Source organism: Hipposideros armiger, unplaced genomic scaffold (genome assembly GCF_001890085.2).
Source record: "Hipposideros armiger isolate ML-2016 unplaced genomic scaffold, ASM189008v1 scaffold_107, whole genome shotgun sequence".
NCBI lineage: Eukaryota > Metazoa > Chordata > Mammalia > Chiroptera > Hipposideridae > Hipposideros > Hipposideros armiger.
This window is the reverse complement of record NW_017731457.1, coordinates 3,079,461-3,106,346: the sequence shown is the minus strand read 5'-3', so window position 1 is coordinate 3,106,346 and position 26,886 is coordinate 3,079,461. Positions and strand designations below refer to the sequence as shown.

The 26,886-nt window shown below is 57.3% G+C and overlaps 1 protein-coding gene across 4 annotated transcripts in view; it reads left to right on the top strand.

Moving 5' to 3' along the window:
* SH2B2 (SH2B adaptor protein 2) overlaps positions 1–22,590 on the top strand; it is a 37,157-nt gene extending 14,567 nt beyond the window's left edge. The window contains exons 2-10 of one of the 4 annotated variants that reach the window (XM_019646875.1): positions 8,350–8,399; positions 10,750–11,474; positions 14,587–14,688; positions 16,456–16,547; positions 17,822–17,913; positions 18,022–18,186; positions 18,678–18,886; positions 21,377–21,548; positions 22,097–22,590. In XM_019646875.1, the coding sequence (XP_019502420.1) occupies positions 10,779–11,474; positions 14,587–14,688; positions 16,456–16,547; positions 17,822–17,913; positions 18,022–18,186; positions 18,678–18,886; positions 21,377–21,548; positions 22,097–22,440 (1,872 nt within the window). In that variant the 5' untranslated portion in view covers positions 8,350–8,399; positions 10,750–10,778 and the 3' untranslated portion in view covers positions 22,441–22,590. Of the gene's footprint in view, positions 1–35; positions 296–397; positions 482–8,349; positions 8,400–10,749; positions 11,475–14,586; positions 14,689–16,455; positions 16,548–17,821; positions 17,914–18,021; positions 18,187–18,677; positions 18,887–21,376; positions 21,549–22,096 lie in introns of those variants that run through there. The other 3 variants (XM_019646874.1, XM_019646876.1, XM_019646873.1) reach the window with 3 other exon arrangements.
* Positions 22,591–26,886: the final 4,296 nt, after the last annotated feature.

The following is a 26,886-nucleotide window of genomic DNA, read 5'->3' as shown; positions in this document are numbered from 1 at the left end:
CGGGGGTCGCGAGAGGGAGCAAGCGGGGCGCGCGCGGCGCGGTGCTGGGCTTGGAGCGCGCTGGGCTCCGCTGCCGGGAGAGCCGAGCCGGGGCCGCGCTGGGCCAGCGAGGAGCGCACGAGCCTTCGAGGTTGTGGACGAGGGAGGGAGGAGTCGCCGCCAACGCCAGCTCCTGCTGGGAGGGAGCCCAAACCCGCCGTGGACCATGAGCCGCCGGGCCCCGAGAGCCCGACCGCGGTCCGGGCAGCGCTCCGCCGGCGCCCCGGCCCGCCCGGCCGCAGCTGCGCGCCTGTAGGTACGGCCTGCTTGTCCTCAGTTCCCTCGTCCCCTTGTCCATCATTCCGGACCCGGTCCATCCCTGAGGGTGTGCGTGTGTGTGAGCACTGCTGCCCGGAGGAGCGCGGCCGCACGCGCCCTGGTCCGCGCGTGTCGTCTTTGTGTGCGCGGTGGGAGGGAACGCGACGGAGGAGATGCGTCCCCGGTGGGTATCAGCTCTCTGACCCCCATCCCGGGCCAAGCGGGAGTGGCGAGAGGGTTGAGCCGCCTCCGGAGCAGCTGCGCGCCCCACCTCCCGCCCCCGGCCCCGGGCCCAGGGCCCGCGGTGGGGTAAACGCATAGGGCTCCCTGGAGGAGGGGTCTGTGGCTGGGGCGGAGGGGCGTCCGGGTCGCTTCCCTAGACTGCAGGGGCGGGGGAGGGCCAAACTGGAATGAGGGTGCTGGCCACCGGAGGAACGCTATCCCGACCACATTCTACCGGCCGGCACGCCCTCCATTCGGCCCCAGCCTTCTTTCTCGTGGTCACCACTCTCGCCCACCCCAGGAGCTCTCCGGCAGCCCAGGACAGTGGGGAGAACCTCTAAGGGTACCCAAGAGGCGGGCGCCTTTAAAAAGGGGCGGGTTCGTGCCCTCCATTCAGACCCTTCGGCCTCAGCCATTGATGAACCTGCGGGCAGCGCGAGGCCCCGGAACCGCGCCAGCCTAGCAAACGAAGGCCCGTAAGGTCTTCAGAGGGAGAAGTCTGCAGTGGCGGGCCCCTCGGGAAACCGCGCAGGGCGGACGGGGCAGCCTCAGGGGTAACTGAACATGGATAAGCCAGCAGCTGTGTTCACACCAGCTGGCGCAGAGGAGAGCCTCTGGGTGGGGAGTCAAACCTGGGTTGAACCCTACCTCCGTCCTTTGAGCTTCCATTATCTACTCTGTAAAATGGGGATAGTACTGATTACCTCCTAGCTAGGCGACCAGCAAGAGTTGTCCCCTCCAACGCAAGTCACTTAGCATGGGGTGAGCGAGCCCCTCTGGGAGGGCAGGAGGAAGGAAGGGGTGGTGATCCCAAGATCCTTTGGCTACCTCTGTTGGGAGCGTGATCTGACCCCCGCCCCACTCTGCCTCCCACTTTGAACAAATCTCTGTCCTCCCAGCCACCCTGATCCATCCAGGAGGCCCCTGGTTGGGGAGCAACCTAAAACCTTTTAGCTCTAGGAACTTTGGGAGAAATCTGGCACTGGGACCAGTACTGTTAGTCTGGTGTAGGTCTGAGATTTTGTGGGGTCTCAAGGCAGTTTCCCACAAGCTGCCTCCTTCTACTCCTGTCCCCCCTCTAGAGGGTGTGATGGATGGTGGGCAAGACATTCTGATGCCGGTTAGTTGAAGGGCTCTAAGTAATTGAGGGGTAATTCATACACTTTTTTTATTATGAAAAATCTGTCTAAAGTTCCTAAACCCTTCTTTCTATTTAATGGGTCTCCTAGGGAGAGCCCTCACATTCACACCCAAGGGTGGGCTTCCCTCGGGGCATGGGAAGTAAGACCCCCACCCAGGTGGAACCTGGCGCCTCAGGGGTAAGCGTTTGGTTTCGAGCTGACTCATGCCAGCGAAGGGCATCTGTGCTGTTTCTCATATGATCTGCGCAACAACCCTGTGGGTTTGGTACTATTATTATCCCCATTTTACAGAGAGGAAAAGATTCAGGGAGGTGAAGTGACTTGCCCAAAGTCACTCAACCAACAAGCCAGGCTCCCACACCGCTTCTGACAGGAGCCTGGTTCTTAACCTCCTGCACTGTCTACCAATCCTGGGTTGCAGGAAATTGGGGGTTTAGGTGCTCAGGTCTTCTGGCTGCTGTCCCCATGTGGTTCTGGTTCAGTCTTGGAGCCTGCCTCACTTTCTGCTCCTTAGTGCCCACATAGGCCCGAAGGGGTGATAGCAGCTTTGGTGTCTGGGGTGGTTTCTCTTCCCCCCTCACCTGGTTGGGTCTGTTTTTATGGCTGTGCTCTGTCCCAGGGGAAAGTAGGTGTGACTCCTCCACATCTAGGGGTGGTCACAGCCACACCTGTTTGGGCAGAGTGAGGCAGGGCATCAGCGTGTGGGAGTACAGCATCTTTTGACTCCTCTGAGTGAAACAGGTGTGGGCTCCATTTTCCAGATACTTCTAACCCTCTGTGTATAGTAGGGCCCACCTGGGTCCTGTGGTGGGTGTAACACCCACCTGGGGGCTCATGGTCTGGTGGAGAAGACAGGCCACAGAAATGTGGTGGTATGGAGGGGCAGGGGGGCAAATGGAGGCAGGCACAGGATAAAGAGGGCGTTCCCAAGGCCTGTATGCTCAGGGCCCACCAACTATTGGGGCAGAAGAGTGGCAGCTGGTGGGGCAATGCCAGGCTGAGTGCTGAGACTCTGAGCTGAGGACAAGCAGCGGCTGGAATAAGAGGATAGATTAGAACTTGGATGTGGTGAGTTTGAGATGCCTGGAGAGCAGCCAGGCAGGGAGTTCATTTGCTCAGAAAAAGGCCCAGGGACCCTTTATAAGCATCCACAGTACCAGAGTTCTGGGATACACAGAACTAAGGGGAGGCATGGTATGTGTATCATGAAAAAGCCAGAAGGCAGACTGGTGGGCTGGGCGGGGGGGTGTCTGTAAGTTTCAGGGGTTGGGCCAGGGACCAGGGAGGTCTGGGAGGGGGGTATTTATCAGGACCAAGGTGGGATCCATGACATTCGGGGGGAGAGAGAGAGACTGCAAGTCTCAGGCCAAGGCTGGAGAAGGGGTGCCTCTGCTCTGCAACCCCAGGAGTGCAGGGTCAGTGCAGCTAGAGCCATGCCAGCCTGCGCTCCACCTACAGAGCCTGTCCAGGAACTGTCCAGCACCAGGTGCTCCTGAAGGAGGATAGGCTTTCCTCCTAAACCCCGAGGCCCTCCTCCTAAACCCCGAGGCCCTGGTGTAGTTTGTTTTCTGGGTGCCGCTCCCTGCTTATCTGACAGGTACTTCCTGTAGGGCCCAGCTCTGGATTTCCCTACCCTCCAGTCTGTCAGTGTGCCCCCTCCTCTGAGGATGGGCATCTCCATTCCTGAGTCAGGGCCTAGATACCCCCACTGTGCCCTCAGAGGGAGAGCTCTCCAGAGCCAGGGCCTATTGGGAATGGTGTCTGCTACAGAAATGGGCAGATCTGAACTTGGCTTCACATTCCCCTCTCATCTATCTGTGGCCCTGGATCTACCACCATGGCTCTTGACACATAGTTGGAGTCCAGTACAAATCCAGTGAATGATGGGCCAGTAACTTCTCTTTCCAGAACCCCATATCCTCATCTGTACAATAGGAGAATCCTCTCTTCCTGGCAGGGAAGATATGAGGGGAGAAGGGTTTTAAATAGGGCTATAGCCCAATTAGATGTGGGTTCTAGAAAGATAACCCTGGTAACACGGGGGAGCCTGGATTTGTCAGGGGTTGGGGGTATGGTGGGAAGCAGGAAGGGGGCATCTGCAGCCATCTGCCCAGAGCAGTAGGAGCAAAAGAGGGAATGGATGCAAGACATTTGGGAACTAGCAGAACTTTATTATTTTTAAACAATTACTTATTTAGTCCTCATGACAGCCCTTTGTATAACAGTCAGTGCTATTTTAACAGATGAGGAAACTGAGTCCCCAAGAGGCTGAGTCACCCACAATGACACAGCTAGGAAGCAGAGGAGCTGGGATTCAAACCCAGGCTCCAAATCTCATCCACTCCACTGTCCCAGTGTGTCAAATGACCAGATGTGGAGGTAGAGAGATGCCAGGCAGAGGGGCCCCTGTGATGGGAGCAGCTGTTGGATGCAGCCGTGGGGCCCCTGAGGACTGGAAGTTTGCAGGTCCCAGAGCCAGCAGGGCCTGTCCAGATTTGGGGTATCAGTGAAAGCTAGGGGGCTCAGCAGAAGGGCTTCCACCCTTGCACAGTGGCAAAGGCTGGGGGTTGTTGTGTGAAAGGTATGAAGGTGCACTGAGCACAGAGATGCTCTACCAGGTTTTAACAGCTGCCTCCCAATGATGCTCCTCAGCACAGGCCTTGGACCTGAAGCAACCTCTGTGGGAGAATGGGATAGTCCTGCTTTACAGCTATGGAAACTAATGCTCAGAAAAGCCAGGACTGCCTGAATGCCCCCGGCCCCCACTCAGCCATACAAGGGCAGAGTTCTAAGAGCTCTTAATCTGCACCTGTCCCTGTCGCTAGTAGGAGGTCCTCCTCCCACACCCACTCTTTAGCAAAGTCCCAGCAGGGTCAAGGGTGTTAACGACCAGAAGCGTGCCCACTTTTGCCTTCTGGCAGGGTCATGGGGTGAGCACAGATATTCTGGGTAGGAAGGGTAGGGGAATTCAGCCACACCTCACTCTTGCAGAGGCCTTGTTCATAGCCTGCCCTGTGGGGACACTTTTGGGGGTGGAGTCAGGTAAGGTGGGGAGTAGACTTGAAAACCAACGCCCAAGCACCCAACAGTGAAACAGAATGTGCCATGTCCTCTGCCTCCATCCCTCCTCTACAGGGGAGAGGTCAGCATGTGCCAACAGGCAGAAGGCACCCCTGGCTGAAGCAGTGGCCTCCCCACAGGTTGTCTTTGTCCTGCAGGGAGAGAGGTGCAGAAAGGGGGCTGGAGGGGACAGTCCCACAGACGCCAGAAGGGAAGCTGGAAGAACAGCAGGTTGGAGGATGGAAGGAGCCTTCCTTGTAAAGTGTGGGGCTTAACGGGCCAGGCCAGTGATCCTGAGAAGCCCAGAGGAGAGGACATCAATGGGCACAGTTAGGGCAGCTTCCCAAGGGGCAGGAAAGAGCCGAGAGAGGCCCCGTCTCCTCTTCTTGCATTGAGAACCCCAACAGCAGCCTCAGTTTCCCCATCATGAATGGTTCATGGAAGGGTACGCCCAGCCCAGAACAGAGCACCCTTAGTTCTGACCCTCACCACCCCTTCCTGCACTTGGTTGTGTGGGTACCTTTCTGAGAACGGAGCTGAGGGAGGTGCAGGAGAAGCGGGGGTTGGGGTTAAGTCTTGGTGGTAGAGGATACAGCCCAGGTCCTGCCCAGGAGCAGCGCGGTGAGGCTGCCTTTCATGGTGCTGAGTAGCTAGTTTGCACTGCTTGGCCTCCTTCCGTTTCCTAGGGGTCGTTTGTCTCCTCTGGTGGGGAGGCCGGCTCCAGCTGGGCCTCCCTAGAAACACTGCTATTGGGCCCCAGCGGGTGTGAGCCAGGCGGTCCCACCGCCCAGGCCTCCACCCTCTGCACTGTGGATCGATTGGTTGTCTGCCCATTAGCGGGGGCGGCTAGGCCGCCTCATCAATATTTTAAGGAATGACCTGGCCATGGGATCCGGAACTGCGTGCTGCGGGGGCTGACGAATGGCCTCTTTTTTCTTTTCCAATTGTCAGCTCTATTTTTACCACCGGAAGGCCAGCCGCCCCCTCTCCCAGGCCTCTAACTGAGTGGGGGTGGGGGAGGGTCTCCCGTATGGGTTCCTGGCGGAGGGGTTAGGAGAGTCCATGGCTTAGAAAGACGACAGACAGGGAGGGGATTCCTGCCCCGCCTCCCTGAAACCCCATCCCATCCCATCCCATCCCGGCCCTGGGGAGATGGGAACAAAAAACATTTTTCCGGGAGAAGCCAGACAGCCCAGCTGAGTCTGGAAAACCCCTAAGTGATGATTGAAGGAGAGTGATCTGCCCGCCCAGGGCCCCTGGGGAGCCAGCACCTGATTCCTAGACCCTGTGGGCTCCCTTTGTGTCCAGTCCCAATCTTCAGAGAAGCCTGTGAAGGTGAAAGGCGACCCCTGACTGCCCCAGCTCCCATTGGGGACGGGGAGGCCCTCAGTCTTCAGTGTCCAAGGCCATTACAGTCAGGAGCCCCTAGAGGGCCCTGCTCTAGCATCTCATTTTATTGATTGGGGGGCGCGGGGGGGAGTGCCTGGGGAGATACAAGGCCTGGCCTGAGACAGCCCAGGTATCCCCTTGTCCCATCCTGCACTGTCCCGTTCTTCTGGTTCTCTGGGAACATAGGCCCCTTCCCACAGAAGCAGGAGGACCATAGGGACCATTGGAGCTCAGGGAGGAAGAGGGCCAGTGTGGTGGGAAGGCTTCCTGGAGGAAGAGTCTTAACGCTGCCTTCCAACGGGCTGAGTAGAGTTTGAATAGTCAGTGGAGTGAGGAAGGCAGTTCCTGCAGGAGAGTGACACTGGCAAGACAGGTGGGAATCCCAAGGAGCCATGAAGGAGGGAGAACTCAGGCCAGCTGGATTCAATTCATAAACCTGCTAGCCAGCCCTGCAGTGGTAGGTGAGCTTGTCCATGCAGCTTCTGGTTCCTCTGGGTTCCTTTTCCCCCCACCCCCACCTCTGGGCCTTGCTTTTTCCACATCTGGGTCTGTGGTCCCCTGCAGAGTGGCAGAGGGCTCTGTCTAATTGATTGGTTGTTACACACTGGCTGTTCCCTGAAGAGGACTGGAACCACCTCCTGGCTCCACCCAGAGGTTAGGGGAGTGCCTGCCCTCCTCATGGCTGCCTATGAGTTATAACATTGCAAAAACGGCCTCCTGTGCTGTCCTGGGAGATGGAGGGAGGGAGCTTGTCTCCATTCTTAAAGTGAAGAAACTGAGGCTCAGGTTGGAGTTGTCACCATCACTCACCCCGAGAGCAGTGGGGTCAGGCTTTGAGCCCAGGTCAGCAAAGGTCCCTGCACTTGGTCTCACCCCCAGTTCTGGCCCACAGCACACCCTTGCTCCTGCTGGGGCTGAGCCCCTTCCATGTGACTCGCAGCCCCCACCCTTTGCAGAGAGCCATGTCTGGGCCTCTGTCTCCAACTAGGTTTGGGGCTCCCTGTTGACCGTGCGACTTGTGACTTTTACCTCTGGCTGCTCAACTCCTGCCACTTCTGTGTAGCCCCAGCTGGGCCCAGGGGACACTGGGGGCTCCTGTGCTGGGCATCAGACCTATAGGCTCCTGGCCAGCCAGCACAAGTGGGTGGAGGAAGCCAAGGCCAGGACCAACCTCCCAGGCCAATCCCTGCCCAGGCCACATCCACAGCCACCATACCCTTGGCAAATTCCTTTCTGAGTGCCACCCCTTCCTCCAATGAGGGCTAGCTGAGGCCCACCTATGAGAGTCCTTCCCCGGGCCCTGTCCCTGCACTCTGCCCCTGCCCCTTGCCAGGAGTATTGTCAGCCAGCAGGAAGAGTGGGGAGGGACAGGGGATGCCAGAGGTTGGGGCACTAGGACTGACTTCCTTCCTGCCCCAAATGGGACCATAATTATGTCAAATGGATGTCCGTACTTGGTACTGGCTCCCAGGCTGCCATGTCACCCAGTCTTACCCTCCTGGTGGTCTCAGTGGTACAGAGGGGTAGGTGGCCACTGTGGGGAGCACTGTCCTGCTGAGTAAATGGGTGGGCTTAGAGCATGGGAACAGGTCCTCATGGGCTTAGCTGCAGGGCTTCCTCCCCACTCCCACCCTCCAAAATGTCTCCCTCCACAGGGACTCAGCTCTCCACCTCCATTCCTGACAAATAACTCGGGCCTGTCTTCTGCCCCTGAGGAGTGCCAGTGCCAGACTGGGGAGACAGACATGGAAACAAACACCTGGAGCACCTGCAGTTGGCATCTTGTTAGAGTGATGTATAGGAGGGGACTGTGAGAGCTCAAAAGAGACACTCCTGCCACTTGGCAGGGGTATCAGGGAAGGCTTCCTGGAGAAAGTGGCCACTGGATTAACTGTTGAAGGATGAGTAGGAGTTAGCCAGATGAAGAAAGGAAGATAAGCAGAGCAAGAAAAAGGCCCAGCAATAGCCAAGCTCTTGGGTGCCCCAGCCCCCATTCTACCCAACCTCTCCTCCCCCATGTCCTGAAAAGTCAGCCTCCAAGGTATCGCTCAGGCCTGCAGGGAAGGCAGTCTATCCTCTTCTTGGCATGAAGCCTGTGCAGGCCCTGCCCCCTCCAGGAAACCTTCCTAGTTCCCTGCTGTGCTCTCCCCAAAATACTAGGTGGAGTCTAAGGAGACCTGCTGGTTTGGAAAACCATCCTCTGCTAAGTGGCTCACCAAGTGGTCCATTTCCTCCCTAGGGCTGTCCTGTGGTTACTGACTGCAGATAGATGGCCGAGGTTACCCCAAGGTGAGCGGGAATTCCCACAGTGCCCTATGGCCCAGAGACCCCACGTATGATCTCATAGAAGTGGGGCAGCTATTTTTACCAGGTGTTTAATTACAGAGTTTGGATCCCAGAGAAGAGATGAGATGGTGCTCCCAGGAGCTGGGAGGGCGCTCCCAGGAGCTGGGAGGGCAGCTGAGGGCATGACCCTCTGCCTCAGTTCCCCTAACATTGGGCTGGCCCCCTCAGATGGGTTCCCTAAGGCAGGGCAGGACCACATCACCCCTCTCTCTCACCACCGGTAATTTCACCCTACTCAGGGGAGGGTACATAAACGGTTGGCTGAGCCTGTGCTCCTAGGGGTGATGGCCACATTGGGGGACAAGGAGGCAAGGCCCTCAAATGACTGGACACACACCAGGTAGTTTGGCGATTCAGAGTTCTGAGAGACGGGTACCTGGGAATAAGGAGAAGGAGGCTGGGGTGAGGAGACAGCTGACATTCCTGGGTTGGGGCCTCTTCAAAAAGGTGGGTTTTGAATGGGCACTCTGGCGGGAACTGGATTCCAGTAGGCGGGAACACAAGCACAGGCCACTGTAATTGGAAAGAGGTCTGAGGAGGTAGCACCTTCAATGTCAGGATGAAAAGTTAGTCATACTTGATCCACACTAGGCGACCCCCAAGTCCTGGAGTCAGGTGAAAATTCCAAGCCCCTCACAAGCTGTGTGTCCCTAGGGCCCATGTAAGGGATTAGGTAGTGACAACTGTGACATGCTCATTATGCCAGACACACTCATTTGTTCATTCATTTAGTCATTCATTCAGTGTTTACAGGGCACCTGCCATGTGCCCAGCACTGAGGACACAGCCACTTATAAGATTGTTAAAATACCTGCCTTATGGAGCAGGCATTCTCAGGGGGAGGGTGTGGCGGAGGGGAGGGGACAGGACACAACCAAGCAAGTGAATACATGGTACTTGTTTGTCAGATGGGGTAAGAATTATGGAGGAGAGTGAGCATGCAGAGGGCAGGAGATGCCAGCACTGGTGGAGCAGGAGCATTTCTTATTCTCAGTAGAGTGGTGGTCAGAGAAAGCTGTCAGACAAAAGTATTGGAGCAGAAACCGGGGGAGGTGTAGAGGAAAGAACATTCCAGGCAAGAGCAAGAGAGCATCACAAGTACAAAGGTCCTGAGGTGGGAATATGACTGGCTTTCACAATTGCAAGGAGGCAGGTGTGGCCAGAGCAGAGCGGGCAAGGAAGAGGGGCCGGAGACAAGCTCAGAGAGGTAAAGAGAGGCCAATCGTGGGAGGCCTTTGGGACCAGGAGTAGGACTTGGTTTTAACTAAGTAGAATGAGAGTCATTGCAGGATTTTGAGCAGAGGAGGGACCTGATCTGTCTTGTGTATTTTTTTAAAGAGTTTATTGGGGAATTGGGGGAGGAGAACAGACAAGTTGCTGTCCTTCTGCTCCTCAGTCCAGCCGTGGAGGACATCACTTCACTGACCCATGTTGGTATTATCATATTATCATTGCACTCTTCCCGGGTGAGGCAGATTGGTCGCTGGCCACCAGTCAGCAGCTCCCAGCAGCCCATGCCTCACGGTAACCCAGCTCCAAGTTGAGCTGCCGTTCACCACCTCAGCTGTAGAGGGCGCAGCATCACTGGCCCTCATGTGGGATCCCAACCGGGGCCCTGCTGCTCAGAGCTGGCGTCCCAAGCCAACTCCCAACCAATGCGCCACTCGGCTGGCCCATGGCTTGTTTTAGAAATGATGACTAGGTTTCTGGGTGGAGAGCAGATGATATTGGAGTGAGGTCAGTTTCCAGAGGACCAGTGAAGAAGCTGCTAAATCACTGCCTACAAGAGAAGAGGTTATGTGGGTCCCTGGACAGGACAGCAATCTGGACAGCAAGGAGTGGAGGAGGGGTTGGGTTCTTGGCACATTTCACAAGTAGAGCCCAGAGGATTGCACATGACTTCCTCCTGTCCATGGGGCTTTAGGGCCCTCAGAAGAGGTTACTTAGGGAAGTGAGGTCACTGGAGGCTCTTGGGAACCCTATTTCAAGCACCTGACATCCCAGCCTCCTTTGGCAGTCCCAAGAATGAACTTGGGGTTCCCTGAGACTGCTATTGGAAGAGAGAAAGTGGGGGGCCCCCCTCTTGCAGAGAACACCTTCCTGCTTCCTTGGTGGTCCTTCTCTTCACACATGGGTGCTGCTCAGAACTGCTGCATGTTGTAGGACTCCTTTCCCCCCTACACACACTCACACCCCCACCCCCCGGGAGCCCTGGGGGAGGAAGTTCGGAGAAGGGACAGGTGGACTCTCTGGTCAGAGGTCACACAGTTACCCCAGCTCTTCTCACCCACAGCTGCAGGGGGCTGCGATGGGACGGGAACCATGAATGGTGCTGCCTCTGGCCCCGCCGCTGCCGCCCCGGTCCCGGACTGGCGGCAGTTCTGCGAGCTGCACGCCCAGGCGGCCGCCGTGGACTTCGCACACAAATTCTGCCGCTTCCTACGCGACAACCCGGCCTACGACACGCCAGACGCTGGGGCCTCTTTCTCCCGCCATTTCGCCGCCAATTTCCTGGACATCTTCAGCGAGGAAGTGCGCCGCGTGCTGGTGGCTGGGGCCGCCCAGCACCCTGACATCATGGAACCTGAGCCAGCGGCACTCAAGGTGGCAGCGTCGTGCGGCCACTCGCGGAGCTCTGAGGACGTGTCAGCGCACACGGCGGCCAAGGCCCGCGTCCGCAAGGGTTTCTCACTGCGCAACATGAGCCTGTGTGTGGTGGACGGCGTGCGTGACATGTGGCACCGGCGCGCCTCTCCCGAGCCTGACGCCACCCCGCGGGCTGCCGAGGTCCCGGCCGAGCCTCGCGACAAGTGGACACGGCTCCTGCGGCTGTCGCGGACGCTGGCGGCCAAGGTGGAGCTGGTGGACATCCAGCGGGAGGGCGCGCTGCGCTTCATGGTGGCCGACGATGCTGCCGCGGGCCCGGGCGGCACCGCCCAGTGGCAGAAGTGCCGCTTGCTCCTGCGCCGGGCAGTGGCGGGCGAGCGGTTCCGCCTCGAGTTTTTCGTGCCACCCAAGGTGAGCGCCAACCCCCCAACCTGAGGGACAGCAGAGGGGCGTGAGCACAGCTGAGGGTGCCAAGGACTGGCTTGAGGACCACGTTTTTTTGAGGCCTGGTCTGGTTGGCAGGACGTAGTACTGCGTGTCAGGAGCCTGGGAGGAGCCTGGGATGTGGGCCCAATCTGGCTGTCTGGCAAGTCACACGTCAAGCCCTCTCTCCACCTGTGAGGTGTCGGAAGGACTGGATACCAGACAGGTTCTGGGGCACTGTTCTTCCAGGTGCTGGAGTATCTGGCTGCCTGCTCTCCTCTCTCCCTCACCTGAGGCCCCTGGGTGACTAGAGCCTCCCAGAGAAGAGGCCTGCGGTGATGAGGGCAGGGAGTGACGATGGCACACGGTGAGAGGGCTCCCAGAGAGGTGGGAATCTGAATCCCCAGCTTCCTGCCAGGCTCTAGCCCGGCCCCTGCCCAGGTGGCCCTTTTCTGGCCTGGGTTTTAGATGCTAACCAAGCTGTCATCAGCGTTGCTGCTCACTTGAGTGCACTGTCCCCTCCCCCTACTGGGGGCTCAACATCAGAGCCCTGGGGGCATCTTTGGGTCTCCTGCAGAGTAGCAAAGCTGCCTTGTTTGGAAAGTGGGAATAACTGTAACAATAGTGCCTGCCTTCTGAGAGCCCGCTGTGTGTCCAGCCCTAAGCCTGGCGGGTAGTCTCATCCTCCCAGTATCCTAACAAGGTGGGCCTCATGGTGTCCAGGTCACAGAAGAGAAACGAATAATCAGAGAGGGGTTGTGGCCTGCCCAAAGTCACACAGCTTGTGGGCGGCAGAGCTGGGCTAATTATACCCACCACCCTGGTGGTCCTAGGTATGAAAGGAGCATGGAGGTAGGAGCTCCTTGTGCACTGGGAAGTTCAGAAAAGTAGGAGGTTGTGCTGGTACAGCAGCTGGCAGCGTCCCCCAAGAACTACCCAGGGACGCCACCCACTTCTGGGCTCACGCTACCCTCAGTGCCTTTAGTCAACTTGGAGTCCCTCGCCTCTGTCCCCATCTCCCAGGATGTCAGAACTCTGGGTTCCATTGGAAGGGCAGGGTGTGTGCTCCCCAGAGCTGGGTGCCATGAGCCGCATGAGAGGTGACTTCCCAAGGCCCGTTGTCTGCTCAGGCCGCCACCATTAGTTCCCAGGGAGAAATCACAGACCGTTAAACCCAATTCCACCCCTTGTCAGACAAGGAGACCAGGCCCAGTGAGGGGTGGGAAGTGAGGTGGGGCTTGCTCAGGGTCATCTAAAGGGCACAGGCCCGGGAGTTTCAAGGCCTCCAGGCCCTGAGTGGCAGTCACAGCTGCCTGGCTGTAAATAGCGGGGCGGCTGCCCTGGGAGAGGGGATACAGCAGCTGGTGCCTTCCTCATCCCTCCCAGCCCACCGTTCACCACTGACAAAGGGCAGCGCTCCTGAGGGATCACTTCCTCAACCTCTGAGGAAGGCAGGTGGGTTCCTACCCCCTGACCTGGCCTTTTTTCATGCAAATGTTTGGGAATTCAAGAGGGAGCCTGTGGGAAGATGGGTCATATCACGGTAAGAGCTCAGGTCCAGTTTCCTAAATGTACTGGGTCCCAGGGAGTCCCTGCTAATACGCCCCACTGCCTTTTAGTCCTGGAGATCTGGCTGCACCTCTTGAGCAGACAGGAAGCATGGGGTCTGCAGGCCCAGGGTCTATTTCCTGGGATCTTCAGAGTTACCTCTCACACAACCCCATGAGTCAAGTCTTTGACCTCCTGTCCCCCCAGAGCCCTGTGCCAGGCCAGCCCTAGGGACCCAGGGAACAATGAGGCTGTGCCCCTGCGACTGGGGGAGCCATCAGGAAACCAGTATTTGCAGGACAGGATGGTAAACCTGAATGGGGTGAGCTCTGGGGGGCCCCAAGGAGGGGAAGCTCAGGCTGCATAAGTGTTCACCAGGCAGCAGGGTCCCAGGACAGGCATTTCTGGAGGCACAAGTTGAGTGAGCGAAGGCCTGGAATCAGGAAACAGCCTAACAGGTCTGTCCAGGGAAGTGGGAAGAGTGAGGTGTGGCTATAGCAGGGGGAAACGCAGCTGGGCCAAGAAAGACAGGCCTCAAATGCCAGGCAGAGAGATCCGCACCTCCAGCCAGCAGGAGCCCAGCTGAAGTCACCAGCCCAGGCCTTCACTACAGACCTCTGTCTGCTCCACCCACTCCGGACCCCCCCACCTCCCCACCCCAGTGGCTGGTGAGATGGGCTGCCGTGGTTAACCGAGCATCTTTGTGACGGCTCCAAGCACAGCCCTGCACCCGCTGGATGGCAGCCAGTGCCGCCAGGAATTCCCGTTCACCTGCCCACCCAATGTGTGGCCCTTCCCTTTCCTCCTGAGAAAGTCCCTGTCCCGGAGCCCAAGCCCTACCAGGAATCCGTCTCAAGTCAGCCCCAGGGGGCCTTCAGGTCATGGCCAGGAGCTCTTGGGGAAGAGTGGGGAGGTCCTGGCACAGAGTGGCCCTCCCTGGGAGTCCTGCCAGCTCACCTTGGTTGAACCCCACACTGTCCCTTTTCTTCTACCCGGAAACAGCCCTGCCCAGCTCCAGGAACCCATCTGAGTCAGGGGCTCCAGAGCCATGCTCTGGAAAGTCTAGTCTGAAGGCGGAGACCAGCTTTTTTTTTTTCAATGAACTAGACTAAAATAGAAAATATCACACTCCATCATACACAGGATAAATATTATCTGGTACATTCGTTTCAGAGATATTTTTACCTGTATGTGTATTGGATCGCAATGTCACATGTATTTCTTATTATGGGTCAAGGTAAAAAATGTGAAAACAATAGATCTGGTGGGTGCACTGGGCAGAAGGGCAACCCAGACAATTCACCCTGGAAGGCTCAGGTGGGAGACTCCGATGTCAGCCCCAGCTCTGTCCCTGACTTGCTTTGTGACTATACGGGGAGGTCCCTTTGTTGCCCAGACGCCCTCAACTTGCCTGTCTGTGGAACGGGGATCGGAACCCCTCTGCCAGGGCATCCTCATCTGAAGGCTGCTCTGATCTCTGGGAAGGGGAGAGGGGAGAGAGGGTTTCAGGGGGCCCTGTGGTGACTCACTGCCCCTTCTTCTGGCCTCCCAGGCCTCCAGGCCCAAGGTCAGCATCCCTCTCTCTGCCATCATCGAGGTCCGCACCACCATGCCCCTGGAGATGCCGGAGAAGGACAACACGTTTGTGCTCAAGGTGAGCCTCACCCGTCCCACATACCCCCTGGCTGCCTCAGGCCACCTCTCTCACGGGCAGCACAGCTGAGGCCGCCATAAGAGGAGTGAGGGTAAAGGGGCCAGCAACAGGGCTGGGGGAGGGAGTCCTAGTTGGGGATCCCAGGACCCTACACGTACATTGAGCTTCTAGCTAAGACTTGAGTCCAGGCCTGGGCTCTAGAGCTGAGTGTCCCAGGGTCACCCACCACCTAGGGCCCCCAGTTCCATTTCCTCCTGGGCCTAAGTGAAGCTCCCCTGAGTTTCACTTCCTCCCCTCTCCCCCCACTGGAGCCAGCATGTACTCACCCCATGGGCGGACAGGCAAACTGGTAGCAGTTATGCAAATACGCCTGTCACAGAGTGCTAGAGTATTTGTGGAACCCACACAGTCCCACAGAGGGCATGAAGGCACTAAATGTGGGTGCGGAGGCACCCTGGTGGGTCTGGGGGCAGCTCATCCTTTTCCAGGTCCCACGTCACCAGGGTGGCCTGCTCAGTTTGCTGAGGACACGGCTCCAGGCTGTCAGGGCTGTGCCATGTACCTCCTCAAAGGATTAGAGGGTGTTCATGAGGCTAAGTCCCCAAGGAGGCCTGGTTCCACCCACCCAAAGCTTCGTGGAGTCCCCGCTACTCCTCTCCAGGTGCCTTGTTGGGTTTATGCTTTTATTCGCCCCTACTTTTTCAGTCATGAACTCTCTTATTCATTTAGCAAACATTTGCCAACCCCATGCCCTTAGTCACCCCAGGCTGAGGGCTGAGCACACAGCCCTTCCCTGCCTGGCATTCACATCTGCTGAGTGAGAAGGGTTTAGAACCTCACGCCCATCAGCTGGGACGCAACTGTGCTGCTGATTATCCTCAGGAGCCCTGAGGCCAAGGGGCTCACCTGCAAGCCCCACTCTGAGCCTCTGTTTCCCCACCTGTTCAGAGAGGTATTGAAGGTGGTCTCCAAGGACCCTCCCAGCTCTGAGATGCTGGGAGTCCAACAACTGCATTGTAACCGAGGTATACTACAAGAAGCTGAGAACGTGGCCTTGGCATCACCGAGACCTGGGTTCGGGTCCCAGTGCTGCCACTGAGTGCTAGTGGGACTTTGAGCAACTTACCTGACCTCTCTGAACCTCAGTCTTCTCAGCTGTACAATGGGGAAAGCATATGGCCTCCCTCCCAAGGCAGCTGGGAAGAGGTTTCCAGATAATGTGTGTACAAGATGGAACTCTGGGCCTGCCCACAGCAGGGGCCTTCTCCTCCACTCTCCCCTATGGAGGATGCTTATACCAGGGGCGTGGCCCTCGAGGTAGAGTTCCAGGCACTAAGGCAGGTGAGCACCTCACCTCAGTGTGCTGGGCTAGCTGGCCCATTGACTGACTGGAGGCTTGTGATGCCCTTTCATCCCATCCCCGGGGTGCCAGCTCACCCTTCCCCAGCCAGCATGGCCTCCTCCGAGGCTACACGTCCAGGGCCTGAGGACCTGAGGTTAGCAGGGCTGGACATCATCCCCAGTGGTGGGCCCAGGAGGGAGGGGCTGCTGAGAGTGTGGGGTGCAGCACCATCCCAGAACCTTGGCCTGTGTTTTGGGTGGTGCTTGATGGTGACCCAGCTGTGTTCCCTGCTGCTCATACCAGCGAGCCCCCCATGGGGGAGGTGTGGGATGAGCCATTTGTCCTGGGGTCTACAGCCCTCTGCTGAGAGTAGAGGAGGTTGGGGTACTGACTGCTATCTGGACTCCTGGCCACCCCCTCCCCAGGTGGAGAATGGAGCAGAGTACATCCTGGAGACCATCGACTCACTGCAGAAGCACTCATGGGTGGCTGACATCCAGGGCTGCGTGGACCCCGGGTGAGTGCCCAAGTGGCCTTAGGATGGGCGGACAGGATGGGGAACTACCTGGTGCTGAGCTCCAAAAATGGGTCTTTCTAATGGCAGGTCCTATCCAGGTTGGTGCTAGCCATTCGTCCATACCCCCGCCCCCACCCCTACCTCCAGCAGGCTCTTTGAGGCCTGCTCTGCAGGGCCAGGGTTGGGGAACCTGGAAGGAAGTTGGATCAAGTCTTCCTTTTCCCCCAGGGGAGCCTGAGACCACTAAAAGAAGGGCAGTGATGGGGTGAGCTCAAAGGGCCAGGGAGATAGAGGGGAGGCCCCTAACCCAGCCAGGAGCTCAGAAAAGGCATGCTGGTGGAGCTGCTTACCATCTCCAAAGCTTAAAAAGTGGGCCTGAGCCAGGCAGAGGGGGCTGGAGGGGAGAGGCAGAGAGAACAGCCCAGCAAAAGGTGTGGAGGTATGTGTGACCCCGGGACTTGCAGGGAACGTCAGCTAGAATGAGAGCTAGTGAGGAGGGGACTTTGAGGAGAACCTGGGAAGCTGGTAGGTTGGGAGCAGTGGGGAGCCACGGCTGGTAATAAGCAAAGGGCAGCTACTATCAGCTGCGAACAGGAAAAGCAGCAGGGAGGCTGGCTGCCCCATCCAGGAGAGATCCCAAAGCCAGGAGTAGGAGGGGCAGGCAGGCCGGCAGCAGAGCGTTTGGCAGCAGCTCTTCTGGCTAATGGGGTGAGCCAAGCCCCGGGGGGAGGGGCTGCTGCTTTCTAATTAACAGTTTCATTGAAGGAAGCACAATTAAAGTCCTCAGCGCCTCCCCGCCCCCCACCATCCCCAAAGTGGTTATAATCCATCCCCTGCCACCCTCTCAGCCATCTGCTCTGCAGAATCTTGCCCCAGACGCTGTGAAGGTGAACCTCGCAGTATTTTAGATCTGGCAGAATCCCAGACACCTTGTGTCACAGATGGGGAGACAAAAGCCAGGGTCAGTAAAGGGAGCTGCCCAGGCCCTGGCCACCACGGTGCCCTGCCACCATTTGAGGGACTCCGTAGGATCCCAGAAGGCCATCCCTTTGTGGGTTAGTGGGCAGGAATCATATGACCTCAGGGAGGACTGCACCCACCTAGAGATCTCTCTTATATGGCCCAGTCACTCGCTTGGTAGCCACGGAGCAAGCTGCGGGTGTGACGGGGGACATGGAGGCAGAGGGACCATAGGTGAGCCACTGCCTGGTTCTATGAGCAGCCCATGGTCCGAGGCCCATGGCAGGACACGGTTATGCTTTCTTGCCTTACAGGGACAGTGAGGAAGACACAGAGCTCTCCTGCGCCCGGGGAGGCTGTCTGGCCAGCCGAGTGGCCTCCTGCAGCTGTGAGCTCCTCACGGAGGGTAGGTGGGGACAGAGCTGGTTGGAAGAATGGAGGGCAGAAATGAAGGGGGTGGCCACTCCGAGAGTGTCAGACAGACAGACATGCTTCTTACCCACCACCTCTCCAGCAGCAGACCTGCCCCAGCCCCCAGAGACAACGGCAGCCGTGGTGACAGCCCCACACAGCCGATCTCGAGATGCTGTCAGCGAGTCCCTGGTCCACGTCCCACTGGAGACCTTCCTGGAGACCCTGGAATCCCTAGGAGGCAGCAGTGGTAACAGCAATAACACAGGTGTAGTGGGGGCAGTCCACTCTCCCAGCCCTTCCTAACTACACCCACAGCCTAGGCCATGGGCACCCACAGCTCCCACCAAAGAGCTTCCTGAGCCTCAGAAGCTATGACATTTCATCTCATTGGGTCCTCTGCACAGCAGCTTAGGATTCTGGCTTTTGTAAGCCAGTCCAGGAACGTGACCCTTCCCACAGGCCCTGGTTTCAATAGAAAATGCTCCCAGAAGGGGTGCAAAGGGTCAGAACCAGGGGTTAGGAACAAGGAGATTTGACCCCAGGTTTGCTGCTGACTTAGAGAGTGACCCCAGGATAGTCCTCTCTGTGCCTCAGTTGACCTCATATTCCTAACTAGTGGGTGAGGTCAGCTCTCTGCCTTGTTATAAAATTATCTAAGCAGCATTTTACATGTTAAAACCCAACAAGGGGTTTGTATCTATTCCCTGTGTATTTCCACCGCCCCATCCCCACCCCTCACACTGTCATCTTTTCCAGGGGAGGAGGGAACAGAGCCTGAGCCCGAGGCAGCACCAGAGCTGGAGCTCTCTGACTACCCCTGGTTCCATGGGACACTGTCGCGGGTCAAGGCAGCTCAGCTGGTGCTAGCAGGCGGGCCCCGGAGCCACGGCCTCTTTGTGATCCGGCAGAGTGAGACTCGGCCTGGGGAATACGTCCTGACCTTCAACTTCCAGGGCAAGGCCAAGGCAAGTGTGCAGGGGGGCCATGGGTGGAGCAGCAAGCCCTGGGGTAGGGGACTGAAGCAGCCTTGGTCCTGGGGCTGCACCCATACCCCGGAAGCAGGTTCCATGGGTGTAGATGTGGCATGACTTCCCATGGGCCAGGCCTACCTCTGGCCAAGCTCTTTGAACCATCTGGGTCCCTCCCACACCTCTCTGAGGGGCTACCCCAGATGTGGCTTCTCCGTTATCCAAATAGGGAAGTCACCTCCTGATGGCTGAGCACTCAGGAGGCCAGGCCTTTCTGAGGACTTAACTTTGACCCAGTGCATTAGGGATCACCTAGCACTGGGGCTTCTAAGGGTCTTTATCCAGAGCCAGCTAAGTGCAGGGCTGGGATCAGTCAAGGACCTCCTGCCTCACCCACCCCCAGACAAGTCAGTTGACGAGTCCCTCCTGGGACCCAGCCCCGGGCCAGGCCTGTGTTCAGGTCAAGGGACGTGGAAAGGACCCATACACAGGTGGGCCCTAGAGGACAGGGCAGGAGAAGAGCTGGGCCAGGCAGGAGGGCTGTACAGGGTCTGGAGGGCCAAAAGAGGTGCCTCCCCTTGCTGGCCAGAGTAGGAGGGGACCTTGACCTGAGATGAGTAGTGGAGGGAGAATCCTTCAAGTGACATGAGAAGAGTGATTCAGTCAGGCCACAGAGCGCCCAGATGGTGGGCTGTTGAGGAAAGGCATTGTGTGCTAATGATGACCTAAGGTGCAAAGGAAAATATGACAGAAAAGTAAAATGATTGTGGGGGCTTACAGTGTGCCCAGAGTGGGCAGGAACATCAATTCCCCACCCCACCCCCATCCCAAGTTTCCGATAAGGAAACAACCCCAGCCCCAGCTCCTCCCAGGACATGGTTTCCGTAAGTCCCTGCCGGAGGAGGGGCCACCCCAGGACTCCTGCTCCAGGCCTGCACTGGTAATCAGTGTCCCAACCCCCAGCTGGCTCAGGGCAAGCCTTCCCCTGACACCCTGGGCCTCTCTCATTGGTAGTGTTGTCAGCGCCTCCCCAGGGACATCTCCTTGGAAAGCAGCTGCCCTTACCAGTTCCTCTGACAACCAGGCGCTTAACGCCATCCCTGGCAGCCCCAGTTTACTTCTTGGCCAGCACCGCCTCAGGCGGCCTCCCTGAAGGACTTGGAGCTGACTTATGCCTGAGCCAGAGGCTAGAATGGTGCCCAGCCCACGGTGGGGATGGGAGAGGATCGGGGGTGGGGGGGTGGAAGCAGGCAGGAGGCTCCTGTCCTTCCCTGGGGAAGACCCAGCCTTGAACTCATGCCAGCTCTTGCCCTGTCAGAGCAGGGTGACTGCCCAGGGTGGGATAAGTTAGTGGTGGGGGACAGCAGGGTCCCTAGCCGCCTGCTCGCACTCCTCCTGGGAAGGAGAACCTCTGCCCTCCAAGGCAGCTCTTTTCACCTTTTCACCTGAAAGGTTTTCCTAAAGACTGCGATGCACCCGCCTTGCTTCAGGCTCTGCTCTGGGCCTCTGTCCCCCAAAGGCCCTGCCCAGATTTAAGGCTGTGGTGGGACCCCACTATGCAGTTCCTCATGGGTTGAGGCCCTGCTCTGGTTGCAATTAATGCTCCCCAGGTTTGCTTACACTCTTCTGGCAACTTCTGGCTCTGCTGAGTGGCAGAGCTCATTCACAGAACTACCGCCATCCCCAGGGCTTCTGTCCTTTATGTCGGTGGCTAGATCAGCACCCCTTCCTAGGCTTGAGGCTATGTACTTACCCTGAAACCTTCCTATCACTTCCCCTCTTGCCACACACCCCAGCGACAGCCACTCTTCCTCCTGTGGGATAATATTGAACAAAATAGGGCTAAAGCCAGAGAACTGTGGCTCACCACTAGAGACCACAGATTTGCTGCTCCTCTCCCTGAGGTGTCTGTCCGCCCCCATGTGGCCCTGGAGACCCAGGGAGGCACCAGCTTGCTCCCCCTACAGCACGGTTGAGACGTGCATCCAGTCACTCCTCACCAGCCAGCCTCAGGGGTTCACCCCTCTGGGCTTTGGCTCTGCAAGGACAGCAGGTAGGCCCCAACCTACTGGGGTGGGAGAATCACACAAACATGAGTTCTCGGCCTAGTTCTGTGCCTTGTGACTGCGGGTGAATCACCCCCCCCCACCCCCTGTGCCTCAGTTTCCCCATCTCTAATATGGGGGCTGTAATCTCTACCTTTTAGAGCTTTTGGCGACTAGAGACGGGGGATGTGAGGGGCATGATGTGGGTGCTCCCAGTGTAGGGACAAATGCCTGCTTCCTTCAGTCCCAGCCTGGCTCTGTTGTAACCCCATTCCCAACCCCACCACAAGAGTAAACCCCACTGAAGATGGGACTCATGTTGGGGGGGCCAGCTCTGACACAGACCCATGTGGGCTCTATGAGACTTGGTCCTCCCATTGACCCACAAAGGCACTTGCCAGTCCAGGACCCCAACACTGACCACGCGGACCTGTGCCCACAGCACCTTCGCCTGTCCCTGAATGGCCACGGGCAGTGCCACGTACAGCACCTGTGGTTCCAATCTGTGCTTGACATGCTGCGCCATTTCCACACCCACCCCATTCCACTGGAGTCAGGGGGCTCTGCAGACATCACTCTCCGCAGCTACGTGCGTGCCCAGGGCCCCCCACCTGGTAAGATGCTCCCACCTGGCCTGTGTGATGGCTCAAGAAGACAGACAGGTGGGCAGTGGGGGAAGGGAGTCACTCAGGCAGCCACCCAGCATAACTAGCTCTGGTGGAATGAATGCCAGGTCTTGGGCAGCTGTAAGCAATTGGGGCCATCAGGATTGGGGAGAGAGTGGCAGCCCCACAGGGCCAGGCCCTGAGTGATTCCTGGCATGGGAGAAGAGGGCTAGCAGAGGCCGCACCAGAGCAGTCCCTAGACACAGGTGGGGCTCAGCGCAGAACTGTGGAAGGGAGCGTTGGAGGGGTGAGTGACGTTGTCGAGCACGCTGTGGGTTGAGCACCATATGTGTGTGCACTGCCAACTATACGCATGACATTAGTTATCTGGGGAGGTGGGCTGGAACCGAGAGGGCTGAATTCGGGTCCTGCTTCCTTTGTGATCCCAGGCCACCCCATTCCTCCGGGCTTCTGGGTCTTGTCTGACAAGTTCGGGCCGGGGAAAGTGGGGACAAGGTGGCCCAGGCTCCACACTGATGCGCCGTGTCCCGTTGCAGACCCGGGGCCCTCGCCCAGCGCCGCACCCGTACCTCCCGCCTGCTGGAACGAGCCGGCCGGCCAGCACTACTTCTCCAGCCTCGCAGCCGCCTCCTGCCCGCCCGCCTCGCCCTCAGAGGCCGGCGGGGCCTCGTCCTCCTCCACCTCGTCCTCCTCGGCCGCGTCTCTGCCCGCCGCCCCGCGCGGCGCCGCCGAGAGCCTGCTGAGCGCGCGCAGCCGCAGCAACAGCGCGGAGCTGTTGCTGGAGGCAGCCGGCGGTGCAGACGAGCCCCCCGAGGCCGCGCCAGGAGAGGGATCGCGCGGCCGCACGCGTGCGGTAGAAAACCAGTATTCCTTCTACTAGCCCCGCGCTGCTTGTCGCCAAGGCCCTGGAGCCACTCGGACCGGCCGTGCATCCACCCGCGTGTCCGTCAGTTCGGCGGACCCCAGCCCGGTGCTGGGTGGGAAAAGCGAAGCTCTTCAGTGAAGACATAAATGTTATTAAAGAGCCTGTTTTAGGGACTGCACCCAGCTCTCCTGTCGTCCTTTCTCCTGCACTGCTCCTTCTGGGAGAGCCCCCCGAGAAGAGGGTGCCACACAGACGGGATCCCTGTGGAACCCACCGAGGTCTGGCACCTGCCCGCCCTCACCCAGCTCCCCATCTGCGTGGAGACAACCTGCAGTACCTGAATGAGGCACTGGGCCCAAGAGCAGGGCTCAGGGAGACTGCCCAGGGGGTGAAGAGTGGAGAGGGGGCTTTAGTGGCGCTGTGAGAGGCGGGCTGGGGGAGAGGTGACCTGAGCAGGGGCTTGGGGGCAAGAATGAAGGGTGGCAAAGGGTAGGAGAAAGGGGGGGGGGTCCCTGGATGCAGGTGCACAGTGAAGGATGGGGGAGGCCAAGCCCGGAGCCTTAAATGCCAGAATGAGAAGAGGGACCCTGACTAGGAGACAGTAAGGGTGTCTGCGCAGGTCGGTGGAGTGGTGGGCAGGATTCCTGCACATCAGCCCACTGGGGGATTGGACAGTGGGAGAGGCTGGTTTCCCAACTTTGACCTAAACTCAAACTTGGAAGTGGCCTAGAGGGCCCTCCTACCTCCACCCCTACCCCCTGCTTCTCCGCAGACAGAAGCCAAGCTGTAATGCCTTAGAGGGGGTCTGCTGGGGGTCCCAGCCCCTCATCCTCATGCAGTGCACCCTCTGAGGAGGATCTTGTTCCTGCCGAGCAAAGCTCACCTCCTCCTCCCCCAATTCAAAGTCGGCCTCCCCACCTGGGGCCACAGACCCGTGGTTCCCCTCCCTGCCCAGGTGCCCTCGCAGAGCCTGCATCGGTGGTGCACATTTCAGACCTCCAGACGGCTGATCCTCTGGGACTGCAGCTGGGCATGCGCATGCCCCTCCCCCATTTGAGAGCACTAGCACCCTCGGTGGGCTCCCAAGGTGCTGCTCCAGCTGCGGGGTCCTGACTCACAAAATGAGCGGGAAGGGACTGAGCAACACTCGTGCTGCCACCACAGAGAGGGAGGGAACAAGGCCGGTGCTCCATAGAGCTGCTTGTATCTTCCGGCATCTTCATCTGTGTCGCTGGAGACCCTCTAGCTCTTGCCCCTGTGCCCTGGTGATTTGGGGTCTATACCAAGCCAAGTGCAAGCCCCCATCCTACCCCTACAGGAGCAGACGTGGGCTCTGGGGTGAGGTTCAGGCTGGGCAGAGGCCTAGGGGCTTGTGAGAGTTGTTTGTCTACCTCTGCCTCTCAGTCAGCTGGAATCTCTGAACTGATTTCCTCCCCTCCAGCAAGATGGCTGAGCTGCAGACATCACACCCAAGCTGGAAACTTCTTCCTTGCTTCCTCAGTAGGTTTGCCCCCTTGGAGGGGTCCGGGATAGCCTCAGGGGTGGGGTTAAAACTCGAACACAGAATGTGTCATCCTTCAGGCGCTCCTGCCCCTCCCTTCTGACAGTCAGCCACTTTCAGCTGATTGCTGAAAGCTGGAACCTGGGCACGGAAGTAGGTGAGGCACTGACGGCTGTCACTTCGCTAAACTGAGGGCCCAGAGTATGAGAACATGGTAGAGGGTCTGCGCCCACTCTAAGGGGGACAGTCAGGCACTTTTCCTGAGGTGTTCCCAGGTTAAAATGAATTTAAAGGAGAATGGAAGAGGAGATGACGGCCACCACCCTGGGCTCTCCCAAGGGACATAGCACTAAGACCCAGCAGTAGGAGATCAATTGAAAAGGGGACTCTCTCCATAGTGTGGCCCCCATCGCAAGACCCTCAGGCCTCTCAAAGTGGTGCTTCCAGAAACCCAAACTCGGTGACACTGGGAAAGCCACAGCCCTTGTGCAGATAGATAGCAGCAGCATTTTCAGGGAGGTTTCTTTGCTCCTCAGCCAGCATTTCAGGCACCTGCTCTGTGCCAGGCCAGGCCTGTGGGGTAGCTGGGCAGGCAGCAAGGCAGGTCCATCACAGTGTGATGGGCAGCCACGAGGGTTGGCCTGTGCACTGAGGCCATACACAGGACGCGTCCTGGCTGATGGAAGGCGTTGGGGTGGGGACGGGGGCTGCAGGTGCAAGGGACAGGGAGTGGGGCACGAGACCGAAAGGTCCTTGAGTGCCAGGACAGAACTGAAGGACATTAAGGAGCCAGAGACAGTTTGAAATGGGAGCTGAAGTGGGGCCAGTTCTGTGTTTTAGACAGATCACTCGGGGCCAGGGGGTAGGAGGGATATGGGAGAATGGATCAGAAGGGGGAAAAATGATACCAGGGGACCAGGAAGGTTGTGGTAGGTCTGGGGGAGGGGCGATTAGCTGTGCCAGGGCAGAAGAGGAGAGCGAGAACAGTGATGGAGGAAAGATCATCAGTAGGTTGATGGGAAGGGGACATGGGAAAAGATGGGGGAATCTCTGGCTTGTGGCTCGGAGACAGTATGTCCCCTGCTGGACCCACTTGGATAGCTCCACTTGAGAAGGACTGTGGAGAATGTGCCCACACCTAATCCCACACCTAGGAGAGGAGGAGGAGATATCTTGCTGTCTCCAGCAAGGGACTCCCAGGGACTGTCAGCCTCTCTAGTCCGGGACCACACCTTCCAATTCTTTGCTATCAGATCTCCCAGCTCTTTCTTCAGGTAAAAGATGGGGTTAGGTGTGCCCCCTACCTGAGCCACAGAAGGGTAATTTTGGCTACCCAAAGTCTCCAAGATGGAGAGCTCAGAATTGTGGAGAGGTAAGCCGCTGCCATTGATACTGTCTGCTGGAAGGGGCCCTCAGCCCAGAGGCAGGTCCACAGTGAGGCTACGTCCAGGCCCATGAGCTTGACCAAGGCTGATCTGGTCTCAGAGGGCTTCAGGGTAAACCAAGGGTACGGGGTCTCCCTTGGATGACACCCAGGACTGACCACGTGGGATGGGTTTTCCCTTCCTCTGCCCACCAGCCAGACCAAGAAATGGACAAATGCTCTGTGTCCTGCTTCCAGGCATAAAGCTGCACTTGTTCCAAGGAGGTCATTGCCATGGGAATAATGGTATCTGTGCTGGGAGGAGGGCGGGGGTCCACACCTTTGTCTGCCCCATCAAAATGCAAAGCCAGGTATTTTATGGCCCTAAAGGTAAACTTTCCTTCAGAAATGGAATTGGTGTACCAGCAATGATTCAAATAAACAGATTTTTATGGCAGGTGCTTTTAACTCAGCCAAGTTTGAGCCCCTTTGGGATAGAAGTAAAATTCCTGGAACCCAAAGGGATTCTTATACACCTAGTATTAAGAGACAGTAAAGCAGGGTGCTAATACAAATTTTGAAGAGTGAATTTCAATCACCCTCTCAAAATCCTTTAAAAAGGGGAAAAAAGATGTATCTGGTCAAAACTGCCATCCTTCAGGTAGAAAGTTTCTGCAGTGCCCCCCCAAAAGGTTGGGGTTCTTAATCTCTTTTGTGCCTCAGACCCCTTGGCAGTGTGGTGAAACCTAGAGACCCCCATTCAGAATAATGTTTTAAAACTCATGAAATAAAATGTGTAGACTTGCAAAGGAAACCAGTTATACTGAAATTCAGTTAAAATATTAAATATAATAAAAAAGTAATTTAAAAAACATTTTTAACTTGTGATGTGGTAATATATGTGCTTCTTTATTAACACTTCAAATAGCAAGCTCTAGCAGTGGCTCTAATACCTACCATAATTTCAAAGAATTATGAGTGTAAATGACACTTCAAAGTTTCTGCAACAACCAAGATATAATGTAAAAATATCTCTGATTTCTACTCATGGCAAAGTGACAGGTGCTGCTAATACTGCTGTGATTTCTCCTTAAATGAAAGAAATATAAATTTTAGTTAAAGGTTAAGTAAAAGAAAGATAGGATTTTATTCCCGTTCAAGTTCACAGACTTAGTGAATGGTTTATCCATGAACCATCTCAGGACCTCAGATTAACAATCCTACTCTAAAGATGGACGACAAATTATACGTATTTGAAATCAAGTATTCAGAAATGCCAGAGAGACAGTACTGTGATGAGGAATCAGACACCCACCATCCAAAAGCCTTCAGTTGGTCCCGATCTGACAGTTGGCTTACGGCATAAATTAACCTTCTGATCTATTGTAACACAATCAAGAATCCCAATCTTGGGCCAGCTGGGTGGCTCAGTTAGTTAGAACACGTGCTCTTCACAACAAGGTTGCCAATTGGACTCCCGCCTTGGATGGTGGGCTGAGCCCACCTTCAACTAAGATTGAAAGTGGTGACTGAACTTGGAGCTGACCTGTGCCCTCCACAATTAAGACTGAAGGACAACTTGACTTGGAGCTGATGG